The following is a 25,136-nucleotide window of genomic DNA, read 5'->3' as shown; positions in this document are numbered from 1 at the left end:
CTGCTGGCTCCTGGACCTCTTTAATACACACCCTTTATTGTGGTCGCAATGTCACTTAAGCAGTGTCTTGCTTTTTGCATAGCGGGGTATCTCAGGCCAATCTTTATGTATTTTTTTAACCCTAGTCCTAGAATTTGTTCATTCTCTAAGTAGCTCTAGTTCTTCTGTTTAAATATCAGTATTGGAAATCAAGACCTGAAACCAGACACAGTGGCGCATACTTGAAAATCCTATATTTGGGAAGTAGAAGCAAGACAGTCAGCGATCAGAGGTTCAAGGCCATCTCAGTTATGTAGTGAATTTTAGGCCAGCCCTAGGTATCTGAAACACTATATCAACAAAGACAAAATAAGGTCTGGCGATGGATAAGAGTACTTGCTGTGAATCAGAAGGATGTGAGTTCAGATCTCCAGTACCCACATACACAGCTGAAGGAGGCTGTACTATATGTGCTGGGGAGAAGGGGCAGCATGGAGACATGGGCTCACTGGGGACCCCTGACCTGCCAGTCAATCTACAGTACAGCTTAATCAGTGAGCTCCAGGTTAAGTGAGATGCTTGGTGTCAAGGGAATAAGTCATAGAATGACAGAGCAGGACATTGCATTGTGGCGCCAGCAAATGTATGTGTGTGTGTGTGTGTGTGTGTGTGTGTGTGTACCCTTATAGACTTGTGCATGCACGTGTAGGTATGCACTTACAGACTTGTACATATATGTGTGGTTGTGTACTTACAGACTTGTCCATATATGTGTGGGTGTGCACTTACAGACTTGTGTATATATGTGTGGGTGTGCACCTACGGACTTGTGTATATATGTGTGGGTGTGCACTTACAGATTTGTGCATGCACATGGGGGTGTGCACTTACAGACATGTGCATGTATACCATGCATGCACACATTCATAGAAACTAAGATCATCATGCTAACTGTGGTGGTTAATGTTTGCTGTTATTTTAGGAGCAGTTGGCTGACACAAAATGGGTTCCATGGGTTCCATTTGTGTGTGTGTGTGTGTGTGTGTGTGTGTGTGTGTGTGTGCGCGTGTGTATGTGTTGAGAGGTATAGGGGAGAATGAATGGGAATATGAGGTTGCGTGAGGAGGATCTAGGAGGAATTTGAAGGAATACTGTATGACAATGAATATTGAATTATATTGTATAAAAACATATTAAAAAACCAATAAGCAGAACAAGATGAGCATTTATCTACTACCATTGAGACATTCTGGGAAGCCACTTTGATCTAGAACCACTGAGGATATCTGTTTATGAGTGTGTCTGTGAGAGTATTTACAGAGATAGTAGGCTAATGAGGAAACTGCCTACCCCAGAGTGGGCAGCACTACCTCACGGAAAGGGTCCCACCCTGAATATAAAGGCAAGAGGGAGGAAGTCAGCTGAAACCAGCATCTTCTGCTGCCTGAGATTCAAGGTGAGCCAGCTCATGCCCCTAATGCCGAGCTGGCCCTGCAGCGACGGACCAGCTCCTTTCAGACTGTGAGCTAAAATACACTTAACTTCCTTAAACTTTTTTTGTTGGGCACCGTGCCACAGTGACAGGATGGGTGTTGCAAGTGGGGCATTTACGTTCCTAGACTTGTCTATCAGACAGTGCAAGGATATATGGGGTAAATCACTTGTTTTGGGGCAGTGTACTCACAAAAATTACTTATTTTCTGGCTTTGGTCATGATTCAGCACTCCTCTGTTCTGCCGCTCAAACTGTTCGAGCATTCGTTCTCTGCATGCACGTACCAAAAACATCCCTATGTAACCGTCTGTCTGTATGCTGGCTCGCTCCTGTTGAGGCTTTCTAAACTGTTCAGCTCAGTATCTAAGCGCCTTGCTGCTGTCCTGGAACCGGTCCTCAGGATTTCTCACTTGTAAACAGCAAACACGTTTATTCGACAGGTGCCCTCTCCACTCCCCCAGGCCTTTCTGTGTCTTCTCTGCCTCATTAAATCTGACTGTTTTAGGTACCGTGTACGTGTGGAATCATCCGTATGTGGCTGGCTAGTTGACTCAGCATAGGGTCCTCCCTGCCCATCAGTGGGCATACGTTGTGAGGACCATCTGAGGGAATGCTACAGGCTGGTTGGCTCAAACAATAGGGACTTGTTCTCTTCGCCCTCTGAAGCTGGAGGCTTAAGATCAAGATGTCATGCGGCTGTTTCCTTTGTGGGCTCTGCTCTTGGCTTGCAGGTGGCAGGGTCTCCTGCTTCTTTTGCACATGGCCTGTGTTCTTAGGCTGGCATCCCTGGTGTCTTTGTGTAGATTTCCTCTCCTGATGAGGACATCTGTCTAGGGCCTGCCCTGACAACTTCATTTGAATTAATTACTTCTCTCCAGTCACATCCCAAAGCCATGTAGAGCTCTACTATGTGGGTACTGGGAGATGGGACACCGTGTATCCCATAACCTTGTAGTTGATATTAAGGTTGAATATCATCCCTTTGTACGTACAGGTCGGCATCCCTTCTTTGATCCCTTTATCTGTCAGTAGGTTGCTCCTTGGCTGTTGAGTCATGTGGCTGTGCACATCTCTTAAAGACCCTGTTTCTGGTGCTTTTGAATGCATAACCAGAAGTGTACTGTGAGGCTGCGACCTAATCCTAGGAGCTTAGCCACATGGTCCTTACAGGTCACAGGAGTTCCAGTTTTTCCACACTGTTACAATCCCTTCGTTATTTATTTATCTATTAATTAATTAATTAATATTCTTTTAAGAGTAGCCCATCCTAATGAGTATTAGGAAACATGCATGTCCAACAACATAAAGAATCCAGAGGAAACAGGCATACAATGATGTTCATAATGTTCTTGGCCTCCTCTGGCTCAACAGTAACCAATTTGAAACATTTTCTTGCTTCCACAACATAAGACACTCATCACAAAGATACCACTGCACAATTTTAGAAAAGCCGTTGTCACCTTTAATCTTTTCTCATTTAAGATCGAACCATAAATTTCCCGCATCACCGAATATTGAAGTACAAGAGTTTTTATGGCTCTGTAAATAGTGATTTAATTACTTTCTGATTATCGCACAATATATTTTTCTAGTTCCTTCTCATACATAGTCTCTTAATGAAAATACATGGACGTAAATTTCTGACAGTATAGTTTTTTATATAGCTGGGGAGGTATTTTTTAAGGTTATATGTTATTTTTTAAGGTCCTAGAAATATGTTGCAGATTACAAAATTGTCTTTGGTCAGTCTATTCTGACATCACTCTTCGGCTATGTGGGAAGCCAGTATCACCTGACACTTAACACCACTGAATTTTAGAAAATATTTTCAAATAAGGAAGTTAAAAATGGCTTTACTTTTAATAGGTACATTTTTCTGATTATCAATGAAAATATGTAGCACTCAGTATTTATTAATCTTTCAAGAATTCAAAGCAGTTAATAATTTATGTGACTAGGAGATGACATGTTGGATTTTTAGAATTACAAATATTTTCATGGTGAAAGAGTCTGTTAATCTTAAGCTTTAGTGTTTAAGAAAAATGTGATATGCTTAATATTAATGCCAGAGTGGTGTTGCATTATTGATGGCTTCCTTGGTATGTAAGGTTTGTAGACACTGGTCAGTGACAACTGCTCAAAATAAATCTTTTGGGGGAAAAGGAAGCTCAGGGTAATCTTAAGAATAATTTATTTTGATGTAAAATAAGAACTTATTACTTACTGATTAAAAAAGAAATGGGAATTATCAGTTCTCCAATGGTAAACAGGGTTTGACTACCTGAAAGAGGGAATTAACTTTTATACAAAAGCTGAAATCTTTGATGGAATTCTAAGGATAGGAGAGATTTGAATGGGAGAGAGGCTGACCAGGGAGTAGGTCATCAGTCAGTCTGCAAAGTAGTCAGTCTGTAGCCAGGGGAGTGGAGCAAGGCAGAAAAGTCCCTGGCGCCTAGACACACGTGTGTAGTCTCAATTTTTTCTCTCTCTCTGGGAAACAAGTTGAGCTCGTACAGAAGGGCTCCCTGAAGGGCTATCAGAAGACCTAGGGCCCCGTGCTGTCTTTGGGGCAAAATGTAGATCATTTCTCCTAACACCACAGTTTGTTGGAGTAGATGTGACTTGGCACTATTAAGATAAATATTAATATTTTTTCCTCTCAAACCCTGCATACTTTAGTACAGAGAGACTAAGGGCATCTTTGCACGGCACAGTCTTTGTTTGGGGTCAAATCTATGGATTACATTTGTAGAGAGAACAGTGTAGGTTATCCCAAAGAGGCTGAGATCAGGCGGGAAACAAGGACTCTGGTCCCGTGTGGCATATAATCCTGAGTCACACTTAAAGTATTGTACATGTTGCTGCCACAGAAGTCAGAGAGCAGATGAAAACTCACACCGTGACTGATCTTTGAGAAACAATCCTTTGAAGTAAGTAGAAGAGTAGTGCTTACGTGGCCTCCAAGCAGATCGGAGTGTGACGACCTCTTTTCCAGTAGCTCGTGCTTCTTCTCAGAGATAGATATCTTAATTGTCATTGCTTTACGTAAGAGTTTATGTCACCCATGTTCTTCCACAGTGTTCCCTTCTCTCTTACATTTTCATATGTTCACATTCAGATCCATTCCACCCATGGCTACATAGTTTTCTATAGTACATAGCAGCATAATTTCCTAACCAGTCCCCCAAGATTGGATAGTCAATGGGCTTTCCATTTGCTTTTGCTTTGCTGTCGATGTGTAACGCTGACGTGAAATCTACATGCTCGCAAATACAGAATCGTATCGAGGTCTGTATTTAATGATAGGCTCCCCAGATTACTGTCTGAGATGGATAAGGAGTGGGTTTTCTCTCTCTCTCTCCATAGTGGGCGTTTCAGTCACAGCTTATCCGAGCATTAGTAATACTTCACATTGACACAACACTTTGATGTTTCCACAGACCACTGTTCGTTATCTCATTTGCATCCTAGAAGTGGGTTGATGTGGGGATTAGTTTTATTACCTGTGCTGGACCAGGAAGCCTGTGACATGGAGAGGCTCCTGGCTTGTCTCTTCCTCAGTGGTGGCTGGGTCTCCTCATTCCAGGTCCAACATTAATAAGATCTTTGAAAGTGATCCAGGACCTTGGCAGTTACAGGGGCCAGTGATGAGAAATGTTGTGGTTCAGCGGGGCACTTTTCTGTATCTTCTGTTTTCTTTGTTTCAAAGTCATCTGATTCTTATTCAAGAGACCTTCAAGTTTGATAATTTTTCTCCTGCTTGATTAGCTGTTATCAAAAATGTAAAAATGTTAGGTTTCTAGTTTGTAATTCAGAAGTATTTCTGTATATACTAAGGAGGTGTTCTGGGAATAGGGCCTAAATGTGACGTGGAGTTTGTTTGTTTTGGGTGTACCTTGTACATACAAAACTCACTGTGCATCTGTGTTTTGACAGTGACCTGTTATGAAGTGCAGGTACACTCTTGTGCCATATTGTTGGCTTACAAAACATTCTCAGATTTTAGGATGTTCTAGAGCATGGATCTTTCAGACTAGAGATGCTCAACCTGTAGTGTGCCCCCCACTAGGAAACGATCCTTTGTTAACATCTTCAGACTTTTAATTTTAAAAGGAAAATATGACACTTCAGTGGTCTTCGTGCTAATCTTAACAAGCTCTGCTAATTCTCACAGCCTAGACTCTGACATCCAGAGATGGAGACCCCCCTGAGAACCCAGAAATCTGAGAAGCTGGGATAGAAACTAACAGAATTGGAGGCGTCCCCTTGATTTAGCAGAGGACTGAAATGTGCTGACTCAGCAGATGACCGAGATGTGCTGACTCAGCAGAACACTGAGATGTGCTGACTAGGCAAAGATCAAAGGCGGGAGAGGAGAGAGACATGAGACGTCTTTTCCCTGACTCTGCCTGGGCTATGCCCACCTTGTCTCCTTTCGGTTACCTAACTCTTGTTAGAAGGATAGCAGCTTTGAGGCAGAATTGTGTAGGCTTATTTTCTTTAGTAAATTTATCCTAGTATCACAGAGCTGTTTATATTTACTGCCCACCAGGTTATACCCACTTTTCTGTGTTTGGTTGTATGTGTGGGGTGGGGAGGGCACCAAGAGAAGTGGGAGGAAGCCGAGGGAAGCAATGAGGAAGCAGAGGCAGTAGGGTAGAGCTCAAGTGCTCTTGGCAACAACATCTCCTGAAGAATGGTGACAAGTATCACCAGCATGGGTATCGCTGTAACATGCTGCTAACGTTCTTGGGATCAGATGCAGTACTTTTATGATGGATTACACGTCTTGTGGATTTGGGAATGTGTGTGAAGGAGGCTGTCAACTATGGGAAGACCCCTTGCTTTACTGCCGCTGTGTTATATGGATATTTAGAATTAATCATCTCTGCTGTCGGCAGCCCGGAATGAGTTATAGAGCCATACCGTTTGAATGATTCACACTCTTAATGTTTCCCTCCAAGTCAAGCTCAACTGAGTGCCATAGGAAGCCAGAGAAATGTCCTTCACAGTGCCTTGTGGAGACGGTGGCCGCAGACCTATTTTTTTCCCACGTCTGGCTGACACTTTGTATGTTAGAAGTGTCACTTAATTTTTGAATTAAGAAACATATAGTATTTTAAAGTATACACTGTTTTTAATATCCACAGTCTGTGATGACCTTTAGAAAAGAGAGGAGATAAGAGAAACTTGTTTATTATGCATTTTTACGGATTTTGAAAGCAATTTTCAGTGCCCACTCTGTGCCAAGGACTCTTGGGGCACCAAGGACGCAGTGTCACAGGTCAGCACAGATTGGCGTCTGCGGGAGGTGCAGTGTAATGGGGTATTCTGTGTAGGAAGAGTCGTCGTGAAGCTGCAGATTTTGTTGTAGGATGCGGGAGGCCCTTAGGTACACCAGGATTGTATGGGTATGCTCTAGGGGAAAACTATTGCAGGGGAGAGCTTTGGGTGTTCTTTTGGGTGGGGTGGGCAGGTGGAGAGCAATGGCGTTCAACTGGCTCAGGCTCAGAGCGAGGCTGTGGCCGAGAGTCTAGGCCATCTCAGACTGGAGATGGATGAGTCGGGTCCTGAGTCAGTCCTCCGTCCTCAGGGCAGGCCAGTGGCGTGATAAGGAACACCACAAGGCTATAGTGTCAAATTGGTTGCTTTACTGCAAATACGGGAGGCAGCTAAGCTTAGGTAATGGAAGTTGTTTTCTTTAGCACATGGTTTTATATATTCCAGGCCAAAACCAGGCCGGGCCATCCGTGTGACCCGTCTCTGGTGAGGTGGTGTACCATGGTGGGGGCGCGAATGGAAGCAAAAAGCATACATTTTGAACTAGAGCAGAGAGAAGGGGGCTGTTAATGCTTCCATGGCTCTTTTGGGGAATCAATGACTGAAGATCCCCTCTTTCTGAAGTTCCACTACCTGCCGGTAGCACCACCCTGGGGACCAAGGACCTTAACACGTAGACCTAAGAGGACCGTTCTCATCATGCCCAAATCAGAGTACATGTGGAGGGACACATGACTGTGGCAGGAAGAAAAGCCAGGAGGCCCATGGGGATGGCCCCTGTGGATGGACCCAGTGGTGGTTGGGTGAGGAGGTACCAGTGGAGGAGAGAGCTGGTGCAGTTCAGCAGTATTTAGCCTAGAGATGGACTGGAGGCCACGGTGGGCAGTGGTGGAATCTGATATTCATCAGAAGACTATCATGGGAGGAGAGACCCAGTCAACGTGAAGGCTTTACTTTGAGCCCCTGGTAGTACAGGGGAAGCAAAAGGGGCCTAGAAGTATCTTGGGGTTCAGGGAAGGATACTCTGTCAAGACAGTGTTAGCAGTGGGAAGTTGGGAAGTGATCCTGCCCCTGGCAAGCTGACTGAAACAGCAGAAGCAGATCTTGTGGACAGGAGACCAAGCTCTGGGGAGAGCCAGCAAGTGTCAAAAGCCCTGCCAGAAACTGGCTGACAGGGAATGGCCACATGACAGGATGGGGCAGGGAGAGCTGCTCACTTTTCCTTCTTAAAGATTAGTATCTCAAATGCCTGAGTGTGTGTCTCTTGAAAAACCAGCAGACCCCAAGACAGTGAGCAAATGGGACAAAGTGAGTTTGTCTGCGGAATGTGGGAGCAGGGGTGAGGGTGGGGGTGGGGAGGGCAGGCTGTAGAGCTGAGGCGAGACCAGCAGAGTCTGGTTGGGCGGGGTAGGTAAGGGGGCAGTGTTTCAGGACAGAAAGAGAGGGAATCTGTCCAGTTTGCCAGATGCTCTGTGACAGAGTTTAGGGCCACCGCTCTGCACCACGGTCCAGCCTTGTGACTATTACAACTTCATCTCTCAGGGAATGTTATGTGTTTTCTGTCAGGGCTTGAGAGCATCAGAATGTTTTCCCTTATTTGTTCCCACTCTGTTGACCTAGGAGGCTCCTAGTGAAGCTGATAAACTGCCCTGTACCAAAACAGAGCCTCCCCCCCTCGCCTATAACAGCAATTATTCTAGTAGTTCAGCCATACTGTCTATATAGAAGACGCTAATTGTCCTGTGTGATCAAAAGGTATGTGGGCCCATGTGCTCCTTTTTAAAGTCAGCTCTGCCTGATTTCATCCTGGCCGTCAGCTAGTTCTGCTCCTGACAGGTAAATTAATTCAGGGCAGCAGCTAGAAGTAGCCTGAATTTATTCATTCCTCTGTGGAAAGCCCACTCCAACCAGTTGGTGCGTGTCTCCATGGTCGTTCTGGGCAGACACATTGAGGGGCTGGAATCAGAAGAGGACAGACTGTTCCTTAAGCGCTAACACCCAGTCTGCCCAGCTCTGTGCCTGGGAGCCTGATCTACTTGGAGATATCAAATTGGCCATCTTGACACCCTCAAACCCGAGGCATCAGCTCATGACCCTGAGTGGCTAAGAGAGTGACTGTGTAGAAAAGCATCCAGGTTAAAACATAGGCGTGCCGTAAAACAGGACACATCCGTAAACAGCTCTTCAAGTTCCTAGAAGCTGAAATTGGGAAACGCGTTGCGAAAGTGAAGACAAAATTTAGCTGAGCATTTGCTGTAGGGAAACATGATTGATTGCCGCCAACATGCACAGCCCTGAGAGGAAGCATCCTCCTCCACCCTCGTCAGCTTGGGTACCTGTGATTGATGGCAGCTCCGTGCTGCTGCCAGGGAGGGAATGCACAGAGATAGCGTAGTAGGGACTTTGCAAGCGAGCCTCATTTGGCTAAGTTACTGCTTTTGTGAGGCTGGGCCGCTGCATCTTTATATTCTACCAAGGAGAAGATGGTAAATCAGAGTAATTGCTCCATCCCAAGGCACTTTTACACTGCGAAGGGAAAAGGTCCTGTTAAGAAACTCAAATTAACTTCTGCTGGTTAGACTATGCGGAAAGCCTCTTTGAAAGCTGCTTGTCATTCAGCCTGGCAGTTTATTTATCGTGGAACAATTCCATTAGCGCCTGACACTTGTTCTCATGGTGTGGAGGCTTTGGATCCCTCAGGAAAAACATTTAACCCTTGGAAATGCAAAGCTGTCATTTATCTGTCACCTCTCCCTCTCTTCTTTCTTTCTCCCTCCCTCTCTCCCTCCCCCTCCCCCTCTCTTTCTTCCTCTCTCTTCTCTTTCTTCTCTCTCTCTCTCTCTCTCTCTCTCTCTCTCTCTCTCTCCCCCCCCCTCTCCCTCTCTCCCTCTCTCTCTCAAAAACACACTGGAGGGTATTTACAAGAGAGATTGTAAAGTCTTCATTTCCTGGGACATAGAAATTGAGTTGGGACCCAGAAAACGATCAGTAAAAGCTCGGTGCAGTGGGTCCTCTTCTAGGTAGCAGCAGCAGCAGCAGCAGCAGCAGCAGCAGCAGCAGCAGCAGCTCCTCCACTGGTGCTGTTACAAGATGCTCTTATTAAGGCATTATGCAATTTCTAAGGAATTCCACCTTAAGGATGAGATAAAATAAGGAAATGGACTATAACGCTTGAGGTTGGGAATCTGTCAGGGACTGGATGGTCGATCATGGCTGATGTTGTCTCAGATGAAGCGGTGGCTTCAGATGGCTACTTTGTTGTTGTTGTTGTTGTTAGTGGTGGTGGTTTTTGTTTGTTTAGCTTGATGTTTTATTAATTTTTTAATTATTTTTGTTTATTTTGTTTTTGGCTACAGAATTTGTTAAATTCCGTCCATCAAGGATGGCTAGCAAATCTTAAAAGAATGAACCAAAATAGTCACCATTTGAAACTAACACCTCTCTCAGCCCGGCATTTGCTAAACAAAGGATGGGGGGTACCATTTGTCAAAGTGTGTCAGGGGGCTGTCCCCAGAGAGGCAGTGCAATGCAGTCTAGGAATTCTGTGTCTGGTGCCAGACTGCCGGGCTTCTAAGTGAAGAGCTGCTCCTGGCTGCCCCGGGGATGGGGCCAGTTAGCTAAGCTCAGAGCCTCCCGTTTTCGCCATTGGAAACTGAGGATAATGGCTCTTGGGAGCTTCAAGATTATTAAATGAAATAATTCATGCAAAATCCATTTTCGGGAGCTGCCGTGATTGGGAAATTTAATGCAAGTCAGATGGGTCTGGAGACATGGCGAAGATCACCCCCAGATTTACTTGGGGTGTTTGTGGGGGGTTCATGTAGGTGTGACATTTTAGCTCTCTCAGAACGTAGTCTAGAGGAGGCTCAGGCATGCAATGCCTTCAAGCGTCATTGCTATTCTGCAGGAGCAATCAGAGGACCCAAGGCTGAGGTCTGCAAATGCTCCCAGAGGATCTCCTCAGGACTGAGGATAAGATGTAGATAATCTTCATGGTTGGAGGCAAACAAGGAAGAGGGAGTCCACTGAGAAGCAGGCTGGCAGGGCAAGCAAAGTGAGCCTGGAGCTGAAATTGCTTTGCTTAGAAAGGAAATGCCAGAATAAGAGAGCAGTGACATCATAATGCTCCTGGGGGATTGAAGGGGCTGTTTGTGCATTTTTGAGCAGTTCTCTCCTTTGCAGGTGTGTAACTTCTGCCATGGTCACTTCAACACTGTCCTCACAAGCTCCCTCTACTATCACTGTTACCACCACCACCTTGACTGTCACTGTTACCACCACCACCTTGACTGTCACTGTTATCACCACCACCTTGACTGTCACTGTTACCACCATCACCACCACCACCACATCACCATCACCACCACCACATCACCATCACCACATCACCATCACCACCACCACATCACCATCACCACCACCACCACCACCATCACCACCACCACCATCACCACCATCACCACCATCACCACCACCATCACCACTCCTCACCCTCTGCCCCCACCACGATCACTGTCCTGGTACAACCTCCCTCATCAGCACCACCAGCCGAAACCATATCACACCCCTCACACCTTGCTCTATTCTGGTTTCACTGATTTGGCTGACAGTTCCAAGTGAGGATCCCTCCTCGTAGGAAAGCCAACTCGGGCGCTCAAGCAGCAGTCAGAGTAGAGAGAGAGAGAGAGAACACACTCTTCCATGCTTGCTTGCTTGTTAGATTTCTCAACTCTTAACACAGCCCATGAAATGGTGGTGGCTGCAAATGGGTCTTCCCACCAATTAACAATCAAGACAGTCCTCCACAGACATGCACAGGCCAGCCCGATCTAGATGATCGCTCACTAGAAGCCTCTTCCCAGGTGACTCTACCTTGTGTCAAGTTGTGTCAGAATTGACCAGCACACTCTCCCAGGACCATCACCATCCCTACCGCAGGCTCACCACCTCTCACCACTACCCACACAACCTAGAAGCACCATAAGGGGCTGCAGCTAGGAGAGCTTCCTCTTTCTGACAGGTTGGTGCTCTGTCTTACCTTGTCTCTAATTGCTTCTCTTTACCTATTTAATCCTAGATGCCTTTCTGGCCAGCAAGTCTTCAGATCGAGGGAATTGATGGGGAACATCTCAGCAGTCTTGCTCTCCTCTCTTTTGAGACAGGATTCTGGGTCTTTTATTATTTATTTTAGAAATAACAAGAGATGGTAATTAGTTTGACTCATCAAATTTAAATCAATTGTTATAAATTTGGAGCGTCTGATTAGACTCCTTAAATTATGCACGGTGTCTCGTGTTGCGGGCTGAGACTGATGGAGTTTCTGAGACACGGCAGTCCCCTCCTTGCCACCAGTTGCTTTTCTTCTCCCTGTTTACCTTCTGGGTGTCCATGGCCCTGTCAGTGTGCTGGCCAAGGACTCAAAGTGTCTGAAGGATGGCCTCTGTGGTAGGCTGCTCAGCCATCTTTGATGGAGAACAGAAGGAGGGGAGAGTGTTCCCTGGTGTCCCCACATCCTCCGGTCTTGGGAAGAGTGAGAGAAGCCTGTTCTGAGGGGAGTAATAGGGACAACCAGTGGGCAAACCTAGGCCACAGAATTCTGAACACAGAATTCTAGCGAAGGACGTCACATTGCCTGCCAAGGGTGAAGGTCACCAGCCCCAAGCTCTGGAGAGTCATCCGGCAGCAATCTTTGCATCAGCCACTCAGGGTCCCTTCTACCCGACCCTCCCACAGGACCCAGCTCAGAGCTTATCTACATATCTGGTGCCCATGCCGCTTATGAATGAGCTCCCTCCTCCTTTCTCCCTAATTCTGAGACAGCTTCTCAGCAGCAGGAAAGGTTGGCCATAGCCCTGATTATTCCCTCACCCGTGGAACTGATGTGTTGGCTTTGGACTAAGCTGTAGTTCTGCTATTTGAAAGGTATCCTCTTAAATACATGGTTACCAGACTAAGGTTCCCTAAGGGACAGGAGCTGGTCACTCTCGTCTCCCCTCCTACCTAATCACTGCTGTGGTTTGGAGCCCCTTTGCCGGAAGCATGGTCTCTAGTGCAATGGAGCTGGAACTTTTGAAAAGGTGGAGTCCAGTCTAGGTGTTCTCTGCATTAGAAAGGGCTTAGTATTCTTTCCTAGATGGTTTGGTTCTAGGAGTGAGCTGCTGTGTAAGTGGGCATGGGTGGTGAATCCCTGGCTTTCCCTCTTGTATGAGCCCCCAAATGACTCCATCTACTATGCTATAACATAGCCAGAAGGCCATCACTACTGATTGAATAGATGGGACCATCTGACCCTGGACATTCAGCTTCCTAAACTTAAAAAAAAAGGCAAAAACCTAATTTCTTTATAAGGTATACTGCCTCAGGTATTTTGTTATAACAAGAGTAAATGATGAATGCTAAACCCCTGATCTGGAGACACACGGGAAGTTAGGATGATCTTATAAAGAACTAAATATGATTCCAGTCAAGGGCTGAAGTTGGCTCCATATACCCTTTGCTAACAGCCTCCTCTGTGGGAAATGACAGTTGGTTTGGAATGAGCACACCTACTGCATGGACTGCAACATGGATGAGTAGGGCAGGGCAGGAGCCAGCTCTTCCTGGACAGCTGAGTCAGCTAGGTCAAGCACTGGGCTCAGCTGTCAGGACTGGTGGCACTCATCGGAACCTTTTCTCCCAGGGAGCACAGTGTGGGAGAGACCGGGATAGGCCGATGAACTGGCAGTGTTTGATGTCACTGGCTATGCCATCAGTACTAGTTGTCACTGTTTAGGATCTGTAATTTTGTTGTTTGTGCTGTAGTTCTAGGATGTATGGTGATCCTGTGTGTGTGTGTGTGTGTGTGTGTGTGTGTGTGTGTGTGTGTGTGTGTGTGTCCCATGTAATATAATTTTCTGTTTCTTGGAAACTGGGAAAAATTGTAACTACTAACATAATTCTCTTCATTGTTCTTTTTGTATGGGGAATAGCTTCTTTGTTTCGATGCCCCATTTGTTTCTGTTTGCTGTTCATCCTCCACTTACCCACATGGCCCTGGTTTGTGCGCAGCCCCTTTTCTCTCGGGAGAGATGAATAAAGTGTTTTGCACTTCACTGTCTCTCCTGTATGATGTCTTTTTTAAAGGATCTAAGATGGGATGGTCTAAGTCTTATCCTAAATCCTTTGCTTTATTTAGCTTCATTTTGTTTGAGACAGTCCTCAGGTCCTTTCCCTCCCATCTTCCAAGGATTGAGGTTATGGACGTGTTTGACCATGATGGAAATTAGATTTTTGAAAAGCTAAACTAATAGTAACACCTACCACCCGGTCTTTGTCTACCTGGCATTGTAAGGACATTCAACAGACAGATGGGAGGCTGGCTGTTTAGGTGGTCGTTTGTTTTCCCTCAACAGAAGGAAGCCTGCAGAATCCCAAACATTGTTACTTAGTTTCATGGCCAAACATTGTTACTTAGTTTCATGTCGTCACCTTGTAGTTAAGAATGGATTCTATCTGGAAATTATCTTGTTTGGTTGTTTCCTCTTACTCACATTCCATAACTGGCTTTGGCGTGAGCCCTGCAAGAAACCTGACTTCAAGTAAATGAAGCACAATCAGAAATATCTTTTTCTTTTTTCTATCTTTTTTCATTTGCTTTTTTTAAAAAAAAACAAAAAAACCTCCTAATAATATTCTTTTTAAAAAGGAGTTGATTTAAAAGATTCCATTTTCTGAAGCTGTTCTGCATTTGTCATAAATAATAAATAACATTATGGTGGTTGACTGCCACACTTCTGTGCAAAAATAAATAAATGCATTTGGTGATATACATTTGAGGGATGTGATTCTTGTAATTTCTGTGGATATAAGGGAAAACTTTAACAGTTGATAGAGATTCTGCCATCTGTTAGCAAGGCAGAAACAGCGAGTGTGGCAGTCGCTGAGTTTAACAGGTACACCAGCCTGCCAGGAATGTGGATCATTGAGGACCAGTCCCGCAGCCTCAGGAAGCTGACCCCACTTGCCACCTTCAGGGGAAAGGTTTCTTTGCTACTAAAGCCAATGGCATAGCCTTCACATTGCTCCAGGGGCAAGGGAGTGAGAGGTCAGGGGCTGCTCTCTCAGGGGAAGAGAAAAAGAAAGGCCTATGCCAGCTCGTGCACTTGCGTGGATGCTTTCTGTAATTAGTGCAGAGGTGGACTAGCCAAGCAGCTACTGTCTGTACAAGCAACAGCACTGCGCATTGGTTAGGGTAGCAATGCACAGGCATTGGGAAAAGTGGGAGGTCCTGCCTTTCTCTTAGAATGGTGTTTGCTGTGAGCAGGTAATATTTCAGCTCCTCAGGCCTGACATAAGACCTGGGGGTGTTGGGTCTAGTTAACGAGGAGTGGGTGGGTTGCCTCTGCTCAATGGAGACTGTAGAACTGAGGAAGCAGAGACCAAAGAGAAGACATGGAGGAAGCTGGGCCTTTCTTTTGTCTTTCCTTTAATCTCCTTTGGTTACAAATGAGGTCCTACACACCGGGTCATCTGTTGGCATGGACGCACTGCACAGGCTTTGTGGTGGCCCCGAGAAAGGATTGGCAGTGCAGCTCTTCTGTTGGGTGTCTTGTCTCTAAGGGTGTTTGGCCCCTTCTGTCTGAAATCATACATAGTCTGGTCATACAGGCAGAACCACACAGCAAATTTTTATTCGGCCATAGACTGCATCTTGGACTGGTTTTGTTTTTGTCTCTTCCGACCCAAAGAGGTTGGGGATGAGGGGTTTATTTAAACAGGAATAGTATGCCCTCAACCCCAGCTTTCCTAAAGTATGACCTGACTCATTCCAAAGTCCTGGGAGCACACTGTGTCTGACCCACCAAGCTGACTGTGGAATCCATCCCCTTAAATATCTAAACCACGTTGCAAAGTAAGCTGTATTTTCCCTCTGTCCTGCATTTGGGAGGGTCACACCTCCCATTTAGATCCCAGTATCTTTGTACACTGGTGTCCTGCATCTTCCCTTAGGCCTTTGAGGGAAACACCTTATACATGCAAAGATACCAAATGCAGGCTTGCCAGGTTTAAAGCGTCTCTCTTCCTGTGGTGTTTGTATTTCTTACAGGGGTGAAGACATCCTAAGCCAGAGGAATGATTCTCTAGTTCTGGAATTTCAGGCATCAGCCAGCAGATGCAGGAGGTATAATTTTGGGTGTGGGGGCCTCCTCAGAGGCCTGCCTTGTTCATCTTGCATAAGGCCATTCCATGCATCACCCCAGTCTTGTGTGTTTGACTTGGCCTAGCTGAGGCTGGCCTGTATGGCATGTGTGTGGAGATCTCTGTTTGAAGGTTGGCATCCTGGGTGCCAGAGAAGGGAAGTTCAGATGCTTGGGATGCAAAGGTCCTTTTCCCCCAATTCAAGTGCCAGCCAATGTAAGTCTAAAAATTAGAAGTTGATGATAAACTAGGGTTGTCCTGTTGTTCAAAGCCCACTTCTTGCCTCTATACCATAAATCATGTGTCTTCCATCCTGTCAATATGTGAAACCCGTGTAGCATTTACAGAAGCCGGGGACTTGGGTCAAGCAACCACCAGCACCATGGGACAATTACAGTCGCCCCTTCTGGGCTTAAGTGAGTGTGTTGGGGTCCACATTGTGCTGCTCAGTGTCCCCTCAGCCACGCTCAGAAATAGACTGTGACTGACATTGGAGGGGTGAGCCTCTCTGTCGGTAGATTTTTTTTTTTTTTAATGTAAGGACACCGGTTAGGCTCCCAAACCTAATAACTTTGGGTAATGTACTAAGGATGAATTAAAATGCTAATGGCCTCCTTGCTCTGGATATTTTAGCATTCCCTAATTTTAAATTTAAATTAAATGCCTCAGGGGCACAGGCAGCTTTGCCAGAAGCATGTGTAGGATCACCCCACAGACAGTGACTTTAAAATATGCCCTGGCTGCGTGGGCTGAACCGGGATGAGGAATAACCTTTTAATCACTGTATCCCCATGTCCTGTATGCCCCCTGCGTGTACACAGCACAGGTACTAAAAATAGGCATTTAGCTTTCAAAATGTTGTTTTCCTAAAGTTCTTTCAAGCACAGACCCTTTTCCTTATATCTGTTTTAATAGCACTATCCCGGGATTTCCAGGGTCCTAGCTCTCTTCTGAATTACCTACAGCCACCTTTATTTTGACCTTACTGCAGTGCTCAGAGGCATGCCCTGCCTCCTATGGAGACACCCAGGGGTAAAGAGCTTGAGAAGCTTTTCTGTCTCCTGTGTTTGGGGAGACCTTAAATTAATCATAGGCCTCTCGGTTCCTACTCTCCTCCCCAGACCGAGCAGATATGTCGCCGTCATTCTCTGCTTCTGCTAAGGACTAAGGACAGTTCCAAATTTTTCAGGATGCCTGTTTGCTGATAGATAGCGCGTATGTCCACTCTAGGCCGGTGAGCCCAGAAGGGCAGTGTGTCTACTTTTGCTGGTCAGAGAGTCACTTTCTCATCACTAGTTGAGTTGGCCCCTTCATTTCTCCTTATGAGGGGAAGGACGGGGGAATGACACGACGTCCTTCCCCTTTGCCTCCTGCGCCCCTCCCCCCAGCACACGTTTTATGGTCAGGAGGAGCAATGGTGTCAAATATATCAGAAGGGAGAATTGATTCAGTCCTCTTTGACGATGCAACTGATTAACAGAGATCAGGAGGAGGCTCATAACAGCGGAAACCCACTGCAGCATGGAGGTTTAACAGCCCTTTAGGGAGCTAGTTAATGACAGAATCACTACAGAGACACAGGCACGCCACACACACACACACACACAAAATCCCAGTCAGGAGCATTCCCATATAGCACTCCGAGGCCGTGAATGTCACCAGAAGATGTCACCTCATAATTTGTATTTACACATCGAAGTAATTACCGTGGACCCGAACAAGGCGCTCCAGCTTCTGTCAGAGTTGCTTATGTAGTCGTTGTCTCTCACATCAGGCAGAGGAGCTAATTCTGGTTGGGACCTGTCCTCTGGAAGGATGTGATGGACAGCCATGGGACTCAGTTGGCCTGCTGAGCCCAGCTCTAACTCATCCCTGTCTCTTCAGCCATTGCCATTTGTCCTTTAACCAGATGTCTGCCTTCAGATGTACATGACTTTGGGCTTGGCCCTTTAATTTCTTGGGGTTGTTCTCTTTCCTTTCTCCCGGTGCAGTGTCTATGAACCAGATAGGAATGCGTTACGGAGGAAAGAACGGGAAAGGAGAAGTCAGGAAACGCAGCAGGACAGCGGCGGCTTTAACTCCGGTTACTCACTCTTCAGTGAACCCTACAAGGTAGACGGTTTTCAGCTGTTCACCCTTCCCTTTCAGCCACTGCACAGGCCCTGTGAAGGAGTGAACAAGAAACTCCATTTACCTAGGAAGATTACCCTGCTCCTGCGGGGGGGCGTCACATGTAATGGGGTTCACACCCATAAGTATCGATGTCCAGCTTTCGTGGCTCTGTGGGCTCCTTGACTTCACCAGAAGTGTGACACTGAGACCCACTTGCTATGGCTTTTATGAGTAGTTCAGACTTCATGTCTTTGGTTCCAAAGTTAATGCACCTGCAATGTTTTCCGGGCTCTGAGACACCACCATTCAAAAGAAGCTAGGTTCTATATTTGATAAGTGTGGATCACGTAAGGAGATTGGAGGTTGTCAGAATGGCTCTGGGGGGTGGGGGGTGGAGGTGCCAGCTACCAACCCCGAGGACCTGAGTTTGATCCCTAGGAGAACAGTAGAAGAAGAGAACCAACTTTTGCAAGTTGTCTCCCCTGCCTCGTCCCCCACGCATGCACGTGCGCGCGCGCGCGCACGCACACAGAGACACACACACAGACACACACACAGACACACACACAGACACACACACAGACACACACAGACACACACACACCTGCTGTGCTTCCTACTAACAGGACAGAATTCTTCTCTCTTCCAATATGAACACTGGTTTAGAGTTCACTCACATTTTAGACTCTATGTACTGTGGACTGCTTAGGGCTGGAGAATATTGCATGTTTGGTTGCATTGCTGCTCTCTTACCCCGATTCCTCTAGCCTACCATACTGTGTTTCTAACAAGCAGAAGTGCATGCTTAGGCACTAGAAGCAACCGTATTGTGAGCCAAATAGAAATCCTCAAGAGAAAGCTTTCAGTAGCTCTATAAAACAACAATGAACTAATTCTGGGAAGACTTAATCCAGACCGTTTTATGACATTGTTAGAGTCAATTTTCTGATTTTCATGTTACATACACATATAAAAGAAATATATATGTATAAGTAATGATAAATGAATTTTTCCTATAGCACAATATACCAGTAACAGCTTTCTGTTTGTTAATATACCCCAAAGTTATCCATTGCACATCTCTAGTTCTTGACTGATGCGGAGGCTAACAGCTATCTTCAGAACCCATAAGGACTTCCATTTCATCCCTCAGTTTTTATTCGGAGTGTATCAGCCTTGGCCTTGTTGCCCTACTGTTTCCTGTATCTTGTCTCTAACAGTATCATGAATATTTTCCTATCTCCAGACTAACAAGGGGGATGAACTCTCCAACCGGATCCAGAATACATTAGGAAATTATGACGAGATGAAAGACTTTTTAACTGACCGATCCAACCAGAGTCATCTTGTTGGCGTCCCCAAGCCTGGTGTTCCCCAGACTCCTGTGAACAAGATCGATGACCATTTTGTGGCAGAGTCAAGAGCCCAGCCCCAGCCCTCATCTGTCTGCAGCACTGCATCTTCCACACCTGCAGCTGTCCCAGTGCAGCAGAGCAAGAGAGGCACCATGGGCTGGCAGAAGGCTGGGCACCCACCGTCTGACGGCCAACAGAGAGCAGGTAAGGGGGTGCTTGAGGCGGTTGCTTTGCACAGATCTCAGACAGCCACGGTGAAAAACCTGTTCACTGTGTGTGGAGAGCCTCATCCTCACCATCACCTTCTTTCTTCCAACTCAGCGCAACAGGGCTCTCTCAGGACCTTGCTTGGAGATGGTGTTGGCAGACAGCAGACAAGGGCCAAGCAAGTGTGCAATGTGGAGACGGGGCTTCAGACACAGGAGAGGCCGCCTGCAATGGCAGCCAAGCACAGTGGCGGTGGACACTGCGTTCAGAACTTTCCCCCATCCCTGGCTTCAAAACCCAGCCTGGGGCAGCAGAAACCAACCGCCTATGTGCGGCCAATGGATGGCCAGGACCAGGCTCCCGACGAATCTCCTAAGCTTAAGTCATCCACGGAAACTGCTGTGCACTGCACGGCCTACAGAGGGGTCCCGGCCGGCAAACCAGAGTCAGCCAGAGCCAAGGGCAAGCTCGCTAAGTTCAGCATCCCCAAACAAGGCGAGGTGAGTCCATTCTAACTGCAGCTAAAATAGTAGCCTGACCTGAAAATGCAAATCTTATGTCCCCCGCTTCCCACGTTCCCAGCGATGTGGTAAGATCTGAAGCGCCCAAACAGAAGTGATAGTTTTTAACGTTTTCAAATTCATTATGATAGGATTGCCTTATACTGAAAATGCATATATACGCATTGGTGGCTGCGTACGGCTCACTTAGCGACTGACGGTCGGAGTGCCTCCTTCGGTTGAGTTCACGGGAGTTTCATGAACAAGATGGTATTCGGCAATATAGAAACACTTCAAAGGCTGCACTTCAGCTTTCAAGGAGGCAAAACATTTCCATAAAATAGCTCAGAACTCTGAACACTTTAATCAGAAAAAAAAAATTGAAACGTTTCATGACAAACTTCCTTAAAGGAGATTGAGTTTGTACAGTGTGTAAAACAAGAATTTGGGAAGTCTTAGATCAATGTTAGGTCTGGTTAATGTCCCATATATTAGGTGTTCCACCTACTTCATAAAGCCCATGGTTCAGGGTTGTCCATAGTAACAGAACCCTTACTTGGGCGTCTGTTAGGCCGTATGGACGGACATATTCTCGGAAGGAAGTACTTCAGTTCGTCCGCCCCTGCTTTGCACTTGGACTTCGTTTTACCCCCTTTGCTCATTGCCTTCCCGAATGTGTGGCACACGGAGCGCCTAAGGCGGTGACCAGCTACTTGAATTTGGATGGAGAACAACCCTTTTTAGAGTAGCATGTCTCCTAGTGTCTTCCAAATGGATGACGGTTGTCAAGAATACTCAAGGAGAAATTGCGACCGTGCGTGTTTGCTTTTGTTGTCTCCCTGTGAAATAGTGTCGAAGAGAAGCTGGGATGGTTTTTCCCTAGCACCGATCACCTAGGTCACCTTTCCCCCTCTGACATGTTCTTCTTTAAAGGCAGAGTAATGATGTGACCTGAGTGTTCTTCGCATCCTAGTCCGACTTAATAACCAAATGAGATTGGATGCTTCCTGTTGCGCTTTTGACGAGACTGAGGGGAGCATTTCCGGGCTATCATCTCAGAACTCTCCATGGGCCACTGGGACATGACATGGGCCACTTTGCAGACTATCTGCATTCCAGGAGGTGTTGACTGAGGTTTAATTAGGAAATTTGGTGACGTGTGTCCACTGATACTTCTTTCCATTATGCATTCATGATGTATTCTAGCATTTAGTATGCAGGAAGCATTAGGAATGGGGAAAGCAAAATGTAATTTTTCCAGGTATTTTTTAAGATTTATTTATTTATTCATTTTTTTTTCTGGAGTGGAGGACCGAACACAAAGCCTTGCACTTGCTAGTCAAGTGCTCTACCACTGAGCTAAATCCCCAACCCCTATTTTTATTTATTTATTTATTTTTAAAATTCGCTCTGTCTCTGTCTCTCTGCCTCTCTGTCTCTGTCTCTCTGTGTGCCTGTGTGTGTCTGTGTCTGTGTGTGTGTGTGTGTGTGTGTGTGTGTGTGTGTGTGTGTGTGTGAGTGCAGGTGTTCATGGAGATCCGAGATAATGGATACCTGGGACCTGGGATTACAAGTGGATGTGGCTGTTTGACCTGGATGCTGGGAGGAAAACTTTAAGATAGTGGCAGCATGTGCTCTCAACTGCTAAGCCATCTCTCCAGGCCTAGGTATTTGTAAAGTTTGTAGGAAACACATGGAGGAACCACAGCAAGTTGAATGCCCCAGACTCTTTAGGTTTTATCATTTTTATCAAATGATCTCTCTTGGCAGAGAAAATCTAGTTCCTCCTTGAACGGTGGTAGCTAACTTACACCTCCAGAATCCATTTACAATTCTCCTTCTAGTTGATTCCTTGTTAAAATGTTTTTCATATGTCAGCAACTCCTGTTTCTTAGGTAACTATTCGTTCTGAATCCAGTGGGATAGTCACTTCTGGTTAAAAGCACTGAGCTGCATTTTCTGTACCCAGGCTAGCCTTTCGCAGATGCCCGTACAGTATCAGGGAGGCCTTTGGTGAGCTGTCAATAGTCTGGAAACAGATTTATGCTGCCTTCGAGGATCTAAGATTAGGGACAATGATGCTCTGTACCAGTTTGGTGATTTTACAGCAAGAGGGCCATGCCTGAGAGAGGTGACCCATAGAAACCGCTCCATTGCTCCTACGTACAGCGTTGGAAATTGACAGTCTACTGCCTTCTCACACTGTCCTGAGTATACCTTTGAGGCCAGGCGCACACTGACAGAAATGGGGCAACTGGAGTGTTATTTTGTGAAATCAGTTTGAGCTGGTGTGAGAGGGGAGTCAGTCTTTGTGTTAGTTGAAAGCTTTGTATATTAGGAAAAACATAATTTGATTCTTAAACCATGTCTGCTTATGAAGTTCACTGCCATAGTAAGGAATGGACTGGTTCAAAATGGCGTCTGGTCTTCGCTTTTCCTTAATGACAAGGTTCCTTTTTTTTTTTTTCCTCCTTCTTTTTTTCGGAGCTGGGGACCGAACCCAGGGCCTTGCGCTTGCTAGGCAAGCGCTCTACCACTGAGCTAAATCCCCCAACCCTGACAAGGTTCTTCTAAACTGTTTTTCTAGAGGTTAACAAATGCCATTTAGCAGGTTGGAAGTAGTAGGTCTTTCCAGTAAAACACACAATAACAACACAGACACTGAATTTTATCAACTAGATTTTTCTTTTCAAAGAATATACACTTCTACATGTTTAATTTTTGGAGGGAAAAACAATCTGACATAGCAAGTGGTTAAAAATTGTGTGTGTGTGTGTGTGTGTGTGTGTGTGTGTGTGTGCCTGTCTGTCTGTATGTGTGTGTGTCTGTGGATACTTGTATTTGTGTGAGTGCATCTGTATGTGTGTGTCTGTGTGTGTGTGTATCTGTATATGTATGTGTTTATGTCAGTATGTGTGTACATGTTTGTGCATTTGTATCTATATGTGCATCTGTGTTTGTGTGTCTGTGTCTATAGTGTCTGTGTTTGTGTCTGTGTGTCTATGTGTGTGTGCATATGTGTGTCTGTATGTGCATCTGTGTGTCTGTGTGTCACTCTCTGTGTGTATGTGTCTGTGTATTTGTGTGTATCTGTGTGTGTGTATCTGTATGTGTGTGTGTATGCATCTTTGTGTGTATCTGTATGTATGTATGTGTGTCTCTCTGTGTGAATGTGTATGTGTGTTATGTGTATGTCTGTATGTGTGTCTGTGTGTCTGTCTGTGGATTTCTGTGTGTGTATGTGTATACCTTAAAAATACTCCCAGTCTGAAAATGCATTCTTAGTAACTCTTATTTCCAGTAACATACAGGAAGTGTTTTCTAGGGAAATATAGAGGAAGTGACCACAAGATAGCTTGCATTCCTCAAGTACTTGAGGATGTTACCTGTAGAAAAAGACTTAGTACATTGTAAGGCATCCACCTTCTAAAAGATATGTTAGATATAAATGGCATTTGGGGGGAGGGAGAGACGGAGGGAAGAAGGAAAAGAGGGAGGGAAGGAGACAGAGAGGGAAGGAGAGGGGGAAGGGAGAGAGAGAGAGAGAGAGAGAGAGAGACAATGAGACTATGATGCGAGTGGCTGCCTGGTATTGTGTAGGTGCATTCCTCGGCAGATGGTGGCTAGGTGCAATATGACTTGAGATATTAAAAATCTACAATGTGATCTCTGCCTCCAGGATATCTAGTGCCATGAATTGAATAAATTGCTCTCAAACACTTAGCTTTTAATTTGCAATTTATCTCACAGTCGAAACTAATTTTAACACTGGCCTTCTAGTCCCAAGAATATTCTGTCACCTTTGCCATTCTTGTAGAGGAACACTGATTGTTATTCGTTTAAACATGGAGAAATTTAAATCTCATTGCCTGGTTTCAAAGTTCATCAAGTGTATGCGCTTTCCTTTACAACAACTGCATTCTATCTGCTGCCACAGCGTCATTTGTTAGAATTTTTCACTCTTCAGTAATGGGTAATTAGTACAGGAAAGCCTAGTGCAGTTCGATGTGGAAGTTAAAAGCCTCAAGAGGCTTCCTTAACCATACACCTGCCTCTCAGCTGGCTTATCCCAGCTCGGCTTTGGGTTTAATGAAAAACATATTTTTGTTGTTATAGCTGAGTCTCCTATTCTTGCCGCCACCCCTCATTAAGTGGGGCTCCCCTAGAGTGCCACTTGGAAAGGTATCTGTTGTTAGGCTAGAGGCAAGGGACTTAACAAATGACTGAAGCATGCACTCTACAACGTCACAGGGCAGGGCATGGTGAATGGCTCCCAGTTGAAGTGAGTTATTTTTGTCATGCACACACACACACACACACACACACACACACACACACACACACACACTCCTCCTACATCTTAACATTATCCCAGAGTTAGTCTTTTGGGACTATGAAATAGAGGTGTAGATACAGTTTTGTGGGATTTGCAACTTTTATTAAACATATAAATAACTATCTAAATATGTTACAAAGGCTCTTCCTCAGCATCGGTTACATTGAAACTTAAATATGCCTAATACTAAGGATTTTCAATCTCTGACTCATGGGGTAATGGAAACAATTTTTTAAAGTAATAACTTTTCATTTGGAAAGGTACTTCATATCAGGCTCAAACTTAGTACCTGTTTATATGTTGGGCCATAGGGGCAGGCACATACATGACAGAGCCATGAAACGGTATACATCACTTACCTGTCCGTTGAAGAATCTGAACAAAGCATATGAAGGTAGCCTCTACTTGTGAAGGTGTGTCATAGACGGCACAGTCGGCCTTTGGGGGAGTTTTCGGTGTCTTTGGGGGTATTACAAAAATGCCTAGTCTTACTGTCCATTTGCTGTTAATCAGTAGCAGTGATTTGAATACATTGTTGCACACGCGTCTGATGGCTGAGATGGGGACCATGCTTAAAGTCCAGTGGGCAAAGCCTGCTCTGTCACCCTAGTTTTGTTGGTCTTAAAAGAGCTCTCTATAGTTGAGTGTCAGTTAACAGACTGTGTTACCATTGGTAGTTGTGATTGGCCCTTCATC

The 25,136-nt window shown here is 45.5% G+C and overlaps 1 protein-coding gene across 4 annotated transcripts in view; it reads left to right on the top strand.

Annotated features, from left to right (window-relative positions):
• Aff3 (ALF transcription elongation factor 3) overlaps nucleotides 1-25,136 on the top strand; it is a 494,860-nt gene that overhangs the window by 106,720 nt on the left and 363,004 nt on the right. For 3 of the 4 annotated variants that reach the window (NM_001413892.1, XM_087566657.1, XM_087566656.1), the window contains 3 exon segments: nucleotides 17,922-18,042; nucleotides 19,289-19,601; nucleotides 19,719-20,104. In NM_001413892.1, coding sequence (NP_001400821.1) covers nucleotides 17,922-18,042; nucleotides 19,289-19,601; nucleotides 19,719-20,104 — 820 coding nt within the window. 4 annotated transcript variants of the gene reach the window in all.

The sequence above is a fragment of the Rattus norvegicus genome, chromosome 9 (genome assembly GCF_021556685.1).
Source record: "Rattus norvegicus strain SHRSP/BbbUtx chromosome 9, alternate assembly SHRSP_T2T, whole genome shotgun sequence".
NCBI lineage: Eukaryota > Metazoa > Chordata > Mammalia > Rodentia > Muridae > Rattus > Rattus norvegicus.
This window is presented reverse-complemented; position numbering and strand designations above follow the sequence as displayed.